The following is a 16280-nucleotide window of genomic DNA, read 5'->3' on the forward strand; positions in this document are numbered from 1 at the left end:
TAACTCCTCCTACAGTACAGAAGTGAACTTGATCATAACTTTACTTCTTGAAGTAGACGTTGTCCTCTTCCCAGAACCAGGTGTAGGTCAGGTTGCCAGGATACGCCTCTGCTTGGCAGGTGAAGAGTGCATTCTGGGATATGTTTACAGTGACATTTTCTGGTGGTGACACAATGTATGGAGGCCCTAAAAGAAACAAAGCAAGTGTTTTAGTTTGTCGTACAGCACAGTCCACTCTTTTAACGCTTTTCATGTCCCCATCCAGTGAAAAACTATCTAGCATTTCTTTATTTACCTGTGTAGTAATTATACCGTGATTATACAATAAAGACTTAAGTAATAAAGATATAGTAGTAAAACACTGTTTTATAAAAATCCACTTACATCTACATTTATAGCAGGTTATAAAAACTATATTAAATGTCTACAAAGTTTTTAGAAAAGCCAAATAAGGCTCCATTAAATTGTTTTGAATGACAACACTAATATGTCCATTTGCTTAAAACGCCCAAGCCGTCAAAGTTCAGAGAACATTAATCAATACAGAAGGGAAAAACATATTAGTCATACAAAACAACAAAAAGACATGTATATTTTATATTTATTGGCAAATTGATTTTCTTATTATGGCTTTCTATGAGTGAAATATTCAGTTCACTTCGGTCCAGAGGGATAGAAATATATTCATGATGCATTTGCTTTTTTTTTTAAATTTGACTTTTAGAATTTTTTAAGACTGTTTTTGCAGTGTTCCCTGGTAAATAAAGGTCGTAACGTTAATTACATATGACACATGACTATAACTGCAGGGTACTATCTTTCTCAAGATCTCTATTTTCATCTTTTATTTTATTTTACTCTTTAAAATATCTTAAATGTGTCTTTTTCTAACTTTTATATTAGAGAGGTCCCAAGCTGAGATAAGGATCAGTATTGGCTAAAATGAAGCAAAGTTCTTTACTGAACTTTGTTTTGACTCAATCTGCTGTTCACATTGTGCTGCTCTTCTTTATAGCTGGACTCTACAGTGTGGAATTCAGCTGCAAAGTGTGAAAATCAGAAATGTTTTTGACATTTCAGAAAGTGATTCTGAGTTAAGACACTGTGGTTAAGAAAATGTGCTTACACTCTACAGCTATTTATTATCATCGGTTCTCCAGCTTCAAACAAAGATCATCAAGTAGTCAACATCTTTTTTATGAGTCAGTTGATAAGAGATAATTTTTATACTGATTCATAGGCTTCGGTTTTGAGTGTGCCTTAGTTCGAAAGGCTATGTAACCCCACCATTTTGCTCTACCCCTCGCTGTTGTGGTCAATCATGGCACCACTACCACCACATGTAAATGTGCAAAAGGGAGGGGTTAGGGCTAAGTGGTAGAGCCTGATTAGTCTTTTTATAATAACGTGTTACTGATGCACATTACGTAAGTGAAGTCCCTCAGACGTGTGCCTTGACTTAGATAAGTCATATTATTTCGGAAAGTTTCAAATAAGGTTAGAAATTCTAACAAGGTTGTTGAAGGTTTTTCACTCATGAAAACGTGACCTGACCGACTTAAATAGTCAGTAGTAGTAATTGTTGATGTTTAAGTAGGCTCAGGTGTTGAGTTGTGAGTTCTGTATTTTCAGTGTTTTTGGTTTCCTAAATCTTTGTTTTTGGCTCTAATCAAAATCTCATCCAAGATCCCAACACTGGGGTTGAATCTGAGCTAATACATATATTTATATACATTAAATATGTATCTGTATCATTATATGAAACTTAGAAATAACTATATTTTGATGCAATGACTGGAGGTCGTAGTCATAATTTTATTATGTTTATTATCTTAAATATTTAATTTGTGTTCAGTCAATCAGAATCTCCAATGAGGGTGGAGAGGGTGAAGACAAAGTGAATAGGCATCTTCCAGCTTCTGACTGACTAAACAGACCTGATACAGGTGATCCCCCACGGATCGTGCAGGTTCAATTAGAGAACATTCAGAGCCGGGTCGAGAACCACTGGCATAGAGGGCGAGAGTCTGTAGTTGGCCCCTTATACAGTGTATAGCCTAATATACATATACAGAATCCTGTTTTCACTAGTATTAAGGAGGATTAAGGAGCTTTTGAAAAATAAAGATATATATTTGAAATACATTTTACTGACGTTGAAGTATTGGACATTAGGATCAGGATTGGGGCCACAAAAACAAATGGGACATCTCTATATATATTGTTTATTTAATATCATGTCATCATCTAAATGCCTGGAATGTCTTAAGTGAAGCTCTCTGAACAGCCTTGTAAGTAAAACACGTGACACAAATGAATATGACCTTTTAAGTGAGTAAAACACAGGATTTGTCAAGCTGACTTTAAACTACATACATTTAAAACCTCAAAGTTTTTGACAACTTTAACAATATACCATTGTTCAAATGTGGAAAAGACCAATGAAGAGATAAAAAGTAAACTCAAATTACATAATACTACACACAATATGCAGATCTTCACTACTTTACTTTTGGAATGTAAACTTTTTTTTCCTTTCAGACTGAGAAAGCACACACACTATTTATTATTTACCATATATCCCCACAGTCTGGTGCAAAATACAATGAGCAGGCAGCTATTTTAACCTTAATAGTAGTTGGTGTCGAAGCGTATGCATGCTTCACATTGTAACCTGTTTATCCCCTGAGGTACTCCACAGTGGGTTTGCTCTTAACTCCCAATAAAACAGCAGAAGCCATGAAAGGTAAGCTGTCTTTTATGAGTGGGCCCAGATACAAGTCTCTGGGTTATTTCTGTCTCAGCTTGCGGAGCGTTATACATCAGGTGGGACTACTGACGCTGCTGTGGGGGGTGACTCACATTCAATTAAAAACAGATCACCCAAATGAAATAACACCTCTTAGGATTTCTGCTTGCTATTGCTCCGACTCTGAATCCTAATCATATCTTCCACACTTTTGATGCCAAAATGTAACTAAACTGAACACTGAGAAGTGTTTTTTTTTTTTTTTTGTGGTTCTCTTATTACAAGTCACGCAAGATACAAACACAGGTTTGATGAGGTAAAATTCGACAATGTTTTTGTTCAGTGAGTGGTGTAAAATGTTCAATAACAATACTATTTTGACATTGATCTGACAGAGTTTAACAGGATTTACTGCAGCAGCTGAGATTCAACTACTATGCTGTAGACAAAGTAATGTGATGGACAAAAAAACAGAAACATGTTCCAACATAGCAAAATACAATCAAAAAGTCTTTTTTTTTTTTTTGCGCTACACAGTTAGTTTTTGACAATGATTTTTTTAGGTCTTTTTAAAAGGCTTGGGCCACCTTGTGCCAGTCCCAAGCCTGGATAAAACGGGAGGGTTGCGGCAGGAAGGGCGTCCGGCGTAAAAACTGTGGCGACTCCCGAAGGGCCAAGCTGAAAGCCATTGATAAGGGCGTGTGAGAATGAAGGTATGGTAGGAGAATTAAGTGAGTTAAAAAAAGGGCCATTGAGTACCAGCTCAAGACTTAAAGGATTCACTGGAATTTGTTAACATCTCTGTTCATGAGTCCACCATATGGAAAATATTGAACAGGCATTGTAGCATAGAAGAACATTTCTCTTCAAAAAAATATATTGCAGCATAGCTGAAATTTGCTATGGTCCACCTTGACACTCTAGGATGCTACTGAGAAAATGTCTTGTGAAAAGATTAAACACAGGTAGAATGGTTTGAGAAGGACACGCAGCGACACTAAAGACTGAAGTGAATCCACTACAGAATGGCCTCGAAGACAACATGACAAAATCCACTTTTTGAAGTGGCCCAGTCAGAGTCCAGACCCAACAGAGATGCTGTGGAATGACCTCAGGAGATAGAAATATTGCGTTTGTTGATATCTGTGACTTTATTGAAGATCAGATCACATTTCCCGACCAATTTATGCAGAAAAACCAGGAAATTGCAAACATTGTTAATAAATTTTTCACGACTATCTCCAAAATTGATGAATGATGAGCAATGGTTGTACTGCAGAATAAAGTGTCTCTTTGATTTATAGGGGGTGGACAAACATGACCATAGTGTTAATTTAACACCTCTGACACATACTGTCTGAGCAGATCAGCCATTAATCATGAAGGTTCAGTCCTCAGCTCGTCCCATCCACATGTCACATAAATGTCAATCACTTTAGGCAAACACTTCAAAATGACAGCACCTTGCAAAATGAATGCATAATATGTGATGATGTATAATTGTGGCCTCCGGGAAGTTGTGACAGACTGCTTACCAAAGATGTCCGATATTACTGTAGTTTTAGGGGCATGGTGGGACAAAACAATATTTTCAAAAGTACAGTGGAAATTCTTTAGGAAAATTTGATATTTTTAAAATAACATTTTAACCGACACTAACCTTTTTATGAAAGTCTTTAAATACTTAGCTGCGTAGCTGCACAGTATATTTTGACAATCATACACGTGGAATGTAATGCAATCTACCCAGTCTAATAAAAATAATCCTCATTTAGTTTGCTATGCAACCTTTATGTTGTGATACTTTATTCTCATAAAATCATGGGTCAAGACTGTCTTCATATAAGATACATCTATACTGGTAATTTGTACCAGCAGCCAAAAAGGACGGTGGGATATGTATTAACATTTTACAACATCTAAAAGCAGTAGCAAACTAGTAAATCTGAACGGTATTGTTTTGAGGTTTGTCAGGAGGAGGTTGGGGTGGTGGGATGGTTCCCAATCCGTCCTTTCTCAGAAAGGACTTTCTCACACAAGTCTAGAGTTTGAGTCCACTGTGAAATTACTGCTACTGCTGTTAATGCAATCAAGACATCCCCAGACATCTTTATTTAGTGCCTCTACCTAACCCTGATCTCTTTTGCCAAATAATGCTGGGCTTGTACAGCTTCGATCCTGCATTTTTGAGTGTTTAAAGTGAAAAATTGGGTTAAACCAACTACTATAGTCAGCGACATTTTCTACCGACAGTGCACAATTTCAGCAGAACAGCAACCTTTGTTGTCACTGAGCACATAGAACATATTGCACATACATGTTACAATGTTACATGTTACATTTCAACGGATGATCGCCTCCAAAAGTAGGGGCTGCTCTTATAACAGAGGAAGTAGGGGCAAACAAGTTCTTTGGAGAACTTGTTCCCTGGTTTGTGGTCTCTTCTAATATTGAAATAGCATAACTTTAATCCCTGAATAAAGTTCTTCTAAAAATAATACAGACAAAGGAAAATGGTAAATCCTTAAATATCATTTATTCTTTCTTGGATACTATTTGGATTTTAATGTGAAAATCACTTTTCTTCCTCAGAGTAATGCTAATACTGTAGTACCATCAAGATTTCCATCTCACCGTTTTGCAGTTATCCAAAGTGATTGCCGACATTGGTACCACACACCCAGAAAGCGTGTGATAGTTTTGAGTTTTAAGACAATGTGACACAGTATGTGGTGGTTTAAATACCTTATTCCACTGCACGTTGTCTAATTACTTAAACCTGGTAGTAGTTTTAGATGCAGCACTATGTTGTGATGTGGTCTGTAATGCTGCTGCACCACTGCTGCAGTGTGTAGTGGTATGTGTGGAGCTCTGCAGCGTTAATGCAGTTACATCACATACAGTACACCACTGGTAACGCCTTACTGGGTTACAGTGATATGTGTGTGTGTGTGTGTGTGCTTGTATTTGTTACCTTGTTAGGGCCAATAAAAGTTTTTTCCTAACCCAGGGTGTGTGTGCGCGCGTGTGTGTTTGTATGTGTGTACTTACTATACATACTGGAAACAAAGAGTAAGAGTAATTATTCTGCTGTTTTAATCTACACAAGTCAAGTTTTAAAATAGATTCCACCAATATAGGAGGATGCTCAGTTCCTTCCTAAATAAATACTGTGAACTCGCCCCCAGCCCTGCTGTATCAGGAGACCGAGAGGAACTGGAGGCTGGCACAACTATCTATCTGATCTGTGTCTAGCAGAGAGCCTGGTTAATGGACCGGAGATAGACAGCGACATTCTCACAGACAGATCCTGTTGTACACACATGGATGTGTGGGTACAAACACACTGCACGCACACATGAACTAACAGAGGCCCCAGACTGAGTTATTGACTGACTGATACAGACCCAGAAGGTATATTACATACATCCGTACACCAGAGAGTTGCATGGCTTTGCTTTTAACTGCTGCTACAGTAAATGCTTTCAAGTATAAATAATAAAACTCAACTACTTAATAATGCAAATGCAATATTACATCACAAGTAGAAACCGGGAAAGATCAAAATCTGGTTATTCATGCAAATGCAGCACATTTGTCAAGAACACTTATTTTTAAGAAGTCTAGGGCCCCGTCTGCTTTACTGTGTATGTGTGTAATCTATGAATGCAGCACATTTACCTTGAACCAACAGACGAGTGGTATGGAGCACTTCTCCCTGGTCACTGTAGGCTCGGCATGTGTACGCCCCTCTGTCATCTCTAGTGATGCCAAGGATGGTTAGACTGCCATCATGTACCTAGAAAAGCAAGCGGGACACATCCTCTGACACAGGCAGTAAAATAAAGTGATGAGTAGAAGTGTGAAAGCCATGTCTTCATAGAAACTGACTGAGGATATTAATCAGGTACAAAACTGTCACTGGTTTTAGCCTCACACGTGAATCTGTTGTATTATAATGAACTAGACACTTTTACCTTTTCCCTGCTGATAGGACACAGTGAGCACCACGAGTAGACATATGAATTAGCTTAGTATTGCAGTGGAATATACAGTATAAAAGGAGGTGGTTCTAATGTTTTGGACCCCTCATTCATTTGAAATAGTATGGTCAAAACTTAAGAACAACCTCTTAATATAATCCACTCCAGTATGACTCCACCACCGACTTAGACCTCAATAATAAACAGAGAGTAGAATTATCACCTTTCTGACAGTTACAACTTAAAAACTAATAAATTCTAACGCCGTGAAAGTAGATTTCATGGCAGAGCTGCTGTATACTAAAACTTGAATTAGATTGCACAGTTGTACCTAATAAAGTGGGAAGAATAATATGTGTATATAATTCTCCAGCTCTTTAAACAAGTTTGTGGTGAGTTTACACTATAGATAAAACACAAGTCATGAATGTGCCAAACTTTAATTAACTCCAGGTCTGATTCCTCCAAGCGGTAACCGTGGAAACGTCTGACTCTATGTTGCTGCTCGTCCCTGTGCGCCCGCACTGATGAGATCCAATAAGTGGTGAAGAAACGCATTAACCAAACCTAATAGAAATACCCTCATAAATTATGCAACAGGTTTCGAGAGGCTCTGTCCATTCAAGTCACACACAGCTGTAGTCTGTCCATTCATGCAGCTGAGGGGGAATCTTGCTACGCCTGCAGAATTATCCCTATTCATCTGTCTCTCAAATGTTTTACAGCTGAGGGATGCTACTAGCAGAGCAACAAGAGCAACGTTTAACTTCTGTCAGTCTGTTGGCAAACTGTAGCATCACCCTCCTCATCATTCATCAGATTGTCCATCACAGGGTAACACTTTTTGTATCACTGTAGCAGCATATAACGTTTGTGGCGCGCTGAGAGCTGTGTAAGCTAAACACTGATGTGTTGTGAGGCATTGATTTGAGACTTGGAAGGCCATTTGCATTGATTCAAAAAGTTGAACGAGATTCAAATTGATCAAAACTGGCTTTTACAATTACAAACTTGCATTAAATACTATCTGGCTGAGTTGGCATGGCTTCTTTGCTTGTTCAACATCCTTCATGTACCAATAACTTTTATTGATCTGCTATGATTTTAATAATAAGCAACACAAACCAATAGATACCACTCTTGGAGGGACGGAGATGAAGATAGAGGTGAATGGAGACTTCACATTTGTTGGACATTTAAGGAGAAGATTGTTGCAGTCAAAGCAAAAGGAACATATTGTAACCAAAGAACTTTTTACGTTTCAGTTAACCTTGTGCATGTGTGTCAGATTGGGATTATGGTGAACTTGCCTTCAAGTGCAGACACATTGTGACATTTCAGCAATCTTATATTGTTGGTTTTTTGCAATCTACACTATGCAACATTGATCTGATCAACTTGGGTATGAGTGTGACATCGCAAGGCAATATGGAAATCTAGGATACAGGACTGAGGGATGGCCAGAGTTACTGGCAGAATAATGCTGCAGTGCCGGGCCAGTAAGTCTTTCCCTGCCGTGGTTGCACATCTGTATGAGAGAAGATTAATATTCAATCACAAATTTTCTATTACAATAGTACTTGCAGTTTACATTAATCTCTGTTTGCTAATGAGCTTGTTGTATTTACTTTTTCCCACCCAACCAATGTACTTACTGTACAGAGACCAACAAGGGACGTATTTATTTATTTATTTATTTATTTGTTGTGGTAATGATTGGTGTCTATATTAATTGAGTTACAAAATGTGGGTTGAAGATACAGTATGAAGAAGAAATCATGTCTCTGTCTGCTCTGTTTTCAAGATTTTCCCATGGTTTTTCAAAGGCTCCCAGAGACTTTTTCTGGACCCTGCATTTCTGCATTTCTGCCAGTCACAGTTGTCAGCCTGTAAATGGACTTCGCTTTTACAGACCCACAACCTACACAGTTGTGGGTCTGTAGAAACCTGAAGGCTTCTGCAAGCTGGCCAATTAGAGCAGAGTGGCCTCGCGTGAGTGGTTCTTAATAAGACAGGAGCTGTTTTTGGAATTGCAAATCGTCCCAACCCATTTCAGTAGAGCCCCAGAATAAATATATAAACCTGAAATTATGTAAAATTGAATGAAATTATATTATGTAATATTTACCTCTGTATACCAAATTGTTAAGTTTGACCACTGTTTGTAATCCTGGGATTTTAATTGAAATTAGACGTAAAGCTAAAAGTACAATTGTATTAAGTCATCACACTACTCAGTGACAGCAAGACTTAGTCATTATTGTAACAGACCTCCAAGACAGCAAACTTAACATGATTTGAAGACATGTAATGGTCACCGGTCTGTTTCAATACTTTCTGTGCCTCAGCTGAAGTCAATCCAAGGTGAGGGAAAGGAGATTAAAGAAAAAGCTGAGGAGTAGGAGGAAGCCTTCAGTAGATGTGTGTGTGTGTGTGGGGGGGGCAGAAGCAGTAGATAAGGCGAGGCATGAGATGGAGCCAGAATCTTAATTTCTGTCACACGCACTTCACTATTACATCCAAGAGAGCCACTGGGATCTGAAACAGCAGGAGTTCACTGTTCCTTTCCTGGTTGCATTTTTTGAGGTTTTAGTGCACTTTTCAGAAGACCTTGAGATTAACATGCTGATTTCTGTCCTCTCCTGCAGAAACTTTGTTCAGTCTATGTGCTACAGTGTTTTTTCCTTGTGTACATGTAAAAAAAAAAAAAAAAAAAAAAAGGAATGAAAAATAAAGAGAGGATCTTTCTCCTTTCCAACCCTGTCTGTCACATTCTTTCCTTTCTCTACAACGTCTCCTTGGATATCATCATGTGGGTGAGCAAATATACCCTTATACACTCAGACACACAAATGCACAAACACACCAGCTTGCTTTTCACCCCAAGAAAAAAAAAAAAAAAAAACGTTCCCAAATGCAAGGCTTCACAAAAATAGGAACAAAAAACACGGGTGACAAATGGCAATAAAGGCACCGCTTTGATATATTTTAGTATACAGTGGCGAATCGTCACGTTTGTCTCTTACTAGTAATTACTTTTGGTGTAACATCATATTAGTATTATTGTGCTATCAACGCAAGAAAGTGAGATTATGATGCCGTCTAACCACTTACTGTGGAGACGACGTTTAAAGGAGGTATCTTGGAAGAGTGATGCTGGAGCAGAAAGAGAAACAAATGAAAGAGAAAGGCCCTTAACAGACACTTCTGTCCCTTCCTGTACACTATATCACACAGGCAGATGTAAAGCAGTTATAGATCCCACAGCAGACTGCAGTATCAGTGACATATGAGAATGTGAAGGCATGCAGAGAAGGAACACTTTTCAAAAAGTTGTCAGGACAATTACAAGCAGTATGAAAAGCACAGTTAGATGATTTTTCACTTGTTTTATATTGTCAACAAGCTGTTATGTTCAAAGCCTTTCTGCAGTCTTACATTCTTGTTTTTCAAATAAGCTGCTATGGTTTCATATTTTGCTTACCTTAACCTCCCTCATCTATAATTCCTACTTTTGCAATGTTGACTCCAAGAAGTGAACTATCAGCTACGCATGTAGGTGGAGAGAGTACTTGTGATAGTGTACTGAGAACATTTGTAAATAAGCGATATTTGCACCTTTTACTCAGTATGCAACATCCTGTGGCTGCAGTGTCTCATCATCTGGGGAAGCTTTTAGTGTTTCTGAGTCATCTGTAATGGAATGTTGTGTTCCTTTGCCTTCAATTCGGAACTACTTTTACACCGCAGACCTGCTGTTTAACACTGATGGTTTATGCTGAAGTTTTAAGTGGAGACGTTCCACTGCTATCAAACCACACTGACTGCTACGCTCGAAATATCTTGTCATGACATCAGGCTGCCTGCATTTGGGAGTTTATCCACAGGAATAATAATCCGGCATCACCAGACAACAAAGGAGGGCTCACGAATGTGAGATGCGCTGCCTGTAGCTGTTCCTAACATTGTTGAAGTGATTCAAGGTGTATTTTTATTTTCACCAAAGACATTACCCAGCAGCAGAAAAAGCCTGAGTGACAGTATATCAAGGCACTCACACATTTCAATGCAAAATATCCAAATTCCCGTTTGCTACACAAACACCTCAAGAAATCAGAGGCAGTAATCGTGATCTGTATGTTTTGTATATGTGAAACAATATTGCATGTAAACTAACTTACTGCAAGTGACAGCACAACACATTTTAAAGAGGGTCCTGATGCACTGAGACGTTTAATACAGCAGAGCAAAACAATAAACTTCTAGTACAGATGGGATCAGTGGATGACACCATCTGTGCATAAACGCTGCCTCTATTTTTAAACACAATCATAAATCAGATCATTACGAGCTTTATTTTTTCTTACAGAATATTTTGTGTTGGTTGCAAGCTCCTCCCCCTCCCTCAGCCAGCTGATCATTGGTTTTGGATTTCCCTGGGCAGAGCAGCTAAGCAGAGTGCTTCCGCCTTCCTTCGCCTCCACATACTGTGGCGGTGTCGCTGTAAATGATGGTGGGGCTGTGGACAAAGTGACAGATAAACAACATAGGCATTATTGTCATCATTTGTGCCAAAAAGATATTTCGTTGGGTTGGTCCTGAAACAGCATGTTCACATGAATGTGATGGATTTGACCTCACCGTGACCTTGATCTTTGACTATCAAAATCAGTTTATCCTTAGGTCTAAGTGAATTTTTGTGCCAAAATTAAAAAAAAAATTTAACCTAAGGTATTTCTGAGATTGTAAATTGGAACCTAAACGACCTGAAAGCATGATGCCCTCTGGCCACGGCAGCCAATGGCACAATGTAACAGTTGTTGGATTCAAATGTCCAATTTTCTTTTCGAGTCTTTTCGCGGTGTTGGTGTTTCTCTGCGGACGACAATATTGGCCGTAGCAAAATTAACAACATCAGCCTTAACTGTATGGGGACTAACCATAAGCACTTGTCATTGTTTGTGCACTGACATCTGCAAAAAGCACAAAGCACCACAGTGCCAAAGAAAAGGCTCACAGGGCTGCCAGCATGGTGCCAGACTCTCAGTGTGGTTGTTTTGTTGTTGTTGTTTTTTTATCTCCATGTAGGAGTTTTGGATTCAATCTACCAAGACATCTCTTTTTCTGCTAAAATGAGACAAATGAAATAATGTGAAATTACACATAGCTTAGATCTTACTCAGCAACGTTTCCTAAGTTGCTTTGCTGGATACACCTAACCTTTTCTAATGCAGTCTAATACTGTAGGAAGGTGATAACATTCTATTTTTATTTTACCTGTTTTGGAGAAGTGCTGATTCTACTACTAGTATTTTCTCATAATTATTGTGATAGTGAAGACATCTTTAAAACACAATTATTCTATTTCGGCTTCTGAACTGTTCCCTATTTCCACGCTCTTATTCTATTATTATCTTATAATTACAAGATCCAGATTTCATTTCGCCAGATTTTCAAATATGACTTGATCCAGATCCCCTAAATATGACTTAGTATCTCGGGTCTTCTAAAATATTTCTTTTCTGGCGAATAAAACTGTTTTTTAATTTCACCTCTTCTCTAAACTTCTCTAAAACAGTTTCAACAAATATATTATGTGTGTGTATATATATAAAAACAAATAATATATATAAATATATATTATGGCTTCTTCTGACACGGGACTGTTTGCAGTGCTGTTATGTTGAGGGTAGATGCAGGACAATTGTGCACTTGAGGGATGACAGAGAAATTAAGAAAAAAGTGGACAGAAATGAAACTGGTGAGCTGAAGTCCCTCAGAGACCTGGAGAAGTAGCTGAGACGGTTTTGTGTCCCCTGTTTGCTCCGATGTATTCTATAAACCCAAAAAAGAGCATCTCAGCAACATCACGGCGTTTGTTCCTGATGTTTCTCTTCTCCACTAACTGCCACAAAGGGGCTCTTTCACCATGTACCGAGCTGCTTTCACTGCTTCCACGTAATATTCGGATTACAAAAATAGTGGCACTCTGTTCAGTTAAAGAGAAAGCTACACAAGTGGGTCGCTGCTTGCTGCTGGGAGTGCTGCCATGTTTCTGACTTCACACAAGCACCTGGCATGGAGTAAACAAATCGCCCAATTAGCACATTAAGACATCTGCCCGTCCACGGTGCCCTCTCACTCCCCAACACTCATTACATTATATGATACAGTAGATTCATGGAGTTTCTAATAAAATGCATGACTGGTTTATGTCTCCCTTGCTCATGATGGGTCAGAGACTACATTAAATGGACCATGATGCATCATTGTAGTTTTTTAACAAGCAACCTAGTGCAGTGTCTTCACTATGAGTTTGCACTTTTAGCTTCAGATATATTGGTTCTCATTAGGAGCCTTGACCAGTGCTCATTATTCAACCACAGAGGCTGTTCTCTTCATACCTGCATCCTCTTCTCACATGTACTGTAAATGCTCAGTGGTGGAACTACTGCAGTACATTTTACTGATAATATTACTACAAATAGTACTTTATATTCTACTACATCTATTAGACATTTGGTGTTAATGATAAGTTATTTCTCAGACTGTACATTAAAGCATATTTCATAGGACTGTGTAATTTCATACTGACATCTACATGAAGTGCTTGGCAGAGCAGGAAGAGAGGAGGCTTGGAAAATTAGAGCAGACTGACTTCCAGGGTCAAGTCTAGCTTGAAAATGGCAGATATTAAATCCATCCATCCATTATCTGTAACTTTAGGGTTGCGGGGGGGCCGAAGCCTGTCCCAGCCGTCATAGGGCGAGAGGCGGGTTACACCCTGGACAGGTCACTAGTCTATCTCAGTCTATCTACGTGCCGCAGATATTAAAGTTTGTTTTTGATGCACGGCTTAGAGTACAGTATGTTCTTGATTTGGACATTTTTATCTACTCTATCTGCAGTTCACTTCAAGTTCTGAGATATTTTCAAGCCTCTTGCATGCACAGCGTGTTTAGGAGCTACCCAGTGATTATCCAACCCTATCTCTTCAAAATAGGTTTAGAATGAAACATGATGTTGATACTAAGACATCAGTAAAAGATTGCAAAGTGACTCAATTCTGATTTAGCACGTGCCACAATTGCCATTTTACAACTGTGCTCATTTTTCGCATCCTCTTTGAATAGTTTAAATAAATTCATAAATTTGCTTTTGATTGTGCTCTCAGCACTTTAACTAAAGGATCCCATTCCATCACAGTACATGCGGTTATTAACTCTAATCCTAATTCCGATTTCTCTCCGAGGAATAAGCTTCTACTTGACAGGAAATAGGAGGCACACATGGCTGTGACAGCAGCAGGTACGTTGGTCAACCTGGGAGTTGTTTCGCACCATCAGGTACAGCTCATCACAGAGGAACTGTCACCACAGCTGAGAAACAACCGGTAGTTGCTCTAAAAAAAAACATTGAGCATCAAATTCTCGCCCTACTTACTGCAGCACGTCATCAGTTATATACATTAAAAGATGCTTTAGGATTCTGCACTCCCACTGTTCTTCTCTGTAGACCTGACAGCACACCAGCAGATGGCCTGGATACTAAGTGGATTCAGGCCTTTTCTTTTAAGGTTTGCATTTGCTGTTATTTGGTCGCTAACTTAAGCGTGTGTCTGCATCATTTTATTCTTTTGCTTTGCCATTCTTCTCTCATCTTTGCCCCTAAGAGAATACAGCTACATAGATAACACATTTTTCATTGATTTCATTTCATGAGCCTCAAACACTTCAGAGTAAACTGTTACAGAGAGAAGAAAGAGGCACTCGAGATGTCTTTCCTCCCTCTTCTAGTGTCAGCAAACTTGAGTTACTCTACAGAATAAGATTTATAATATTTCGTAATTAAGAGCAGAAAAACACAGATCAATTTCCTCCCAGCGTAGTTTGTGTTCATTTTTACTTGTTCAGTGGTGGAGGAAGTACTTAATTCTTTTCCTTACATAAAAAGAACTAATACTACTCTGTAATAATGCTCAGTTTCAAGTAATGGACACATAGTCAAAAGGTTGATTAAAGCTTCAACATGCATTAATTTTATAATATTCTTTGCAATATTGTTTTTAGTAAAAATATGGTCCAAAACATTGTCAAATGTGTATTGTGATATTCAGTTCACACACAAAAAATGTGCATACAAGATGATATATTCCTCCTACAAGATGATAACTTGTGCACATAGTGAATGATAAAATTACTTGTACTTAAATTATACTGCAACTGCATCATTTTGTAATTATTCTTTGTCCATTAGGCCACATGTGGTTTCCTAATTAGCTGATGTTTCAGCCCGTGTGAGCAATTTGGGTGCAAGTGCAAAGAAAATAAATGTTTGCTTAATATTTAAATTGGCACCTTGGAGTGTCATTTGGTCCTTAGGATGACTGCTCACACGAGAACCTCTTGTAACCACACTGGCCTCATTAGTAGCAGACAATATAGAACAGAACAGAATATATGGCACTAATGGACCTATGAGTTGGCACTTGGACCCCAATTGGGGCGATCAAATGGGACCTTAATGCCACCCCATCACTAACAGTGGCAGGGTCTAGATTGTTAACTTTAAATCACATGGGAAAATATCTTGTATTTTTTTGTTAGCCCTGCAAAACCTTTCTGTTACTCGAAAAGTAACAGCAAGGGAAGGGCAGACAAGACAAGGCTGGAGAGTGATGGGGGAGAAGGAGGGGGTGGGGGGGCAATGAGAGAGAGTGGCCTTAGTGTCTTTTTCGGGCACAAGGCCTTGCCATCTGACACCTGCCACTGAGTGGGCATGGATTCCCTGTCCGTTTGGCAGGAAGTTAAGGCCAGCAAACAGGAACTCAAAGGAGGAGTGTATGCAAATACCAGTGGCCAAAGGAAATGAGTCCCCTTATAGTGTCTGGGAGGAGGCTAGATGAAAATGGCACCTGCATCCCTCACAGACACCCATTTAGAGGACAACAGCAAGAAGTCTTCATATAATTTTATGCGTTAGATGTCTAGACACTGAATGAAGTGCTGGTTTTCACATCTGCATGAACATCTTTCTAATATTCGAACAACGGCCCCGGAGATACTACATATTGGGGCCCTTCCACTCCGAGCATAGTGCCAGCTTGCTGCATGTACTTGGCTACACACATTACATACACGACGTCATGCAAAGTGGCATAATAATATACATTCAAAGATATTATTAGTTGCGCCACGAGCTGAAGAGCTCAGTTTCATTTGAGCGACCTGACAGGAGTAGAAAACAGCAGTAGAGGGAGCAGTTAAGAGTGAATACTAATGAGGCGAGCTACAGAGATGCAGTATTCCTACACAACAAGACATTCATACACACACGCCCACAGACGTTCACAAACTCCAAACATCACGAGAGTGTGCAGGTGACACTCAGCAGCAGAGTACGGACTATTCAACTCTTCCAATACAACTTCAGCCAGCAGACAGAGATCTCTTTTAACTGCATACAAACACACACAGACACACTCTCATGTCACTGGTGATGTAATGCACTATTCACAGATCGCGGTGATGGATGTCATTTGCAAAGCG

The 16280-nt window shown here is 39.0% G+C and overlaps 1 protein-coding gene across 5 annotated transcripts in view; it reads right to left on the reverse strand.

Moving 5' to 3' along the window:
* The window catches only part of igsf9ba (immunoglobulin superfamily, member 9Ba), a 63132-nt gene that overhangs the window by 25052 nt on the left and 21800 nt on the right, over positions 1 to 16280 (reverse strand). For all 5 annotated transcript variants that reach the window (XR_010914682.1, XM_067507915.1, XM_067507912.1 and 2 more), the window contains 3 exons: positions 11100 to 11251; positions 6431 to 6548; positions 45 to 186 (listed from right to left, as the gene is read on the reverse strand). Coding sequence is in view for 4 of the 5 variants with exons in the window: in XM_067507915.1 (XP_067364016.1) it covers positions 45 to 186; positions 6431 to 6548; positions 11100 to 11251 (412 nt within the window). In the remaining variant the exon portion in view is untranslated. The remainder of the gene's footprint in view (positions 1 to 44; positions 187 to 6430; positions 6549 to 11099; positions 11252 to 16280) is intronic.

Source organism: Channa argus, chromosome 6 (assembly GCF_033026475.1).
Source record: "Channa argus isolate prfri chromosome 6, Channa argus male v1.0, whole genome shotgun sequence".
NCBI classification, from domain to species: Eukaryota; Metazoa; Chordata; class Actinopteri; order Anabantiformes; family Channidae; genus Channa; species Channa argus.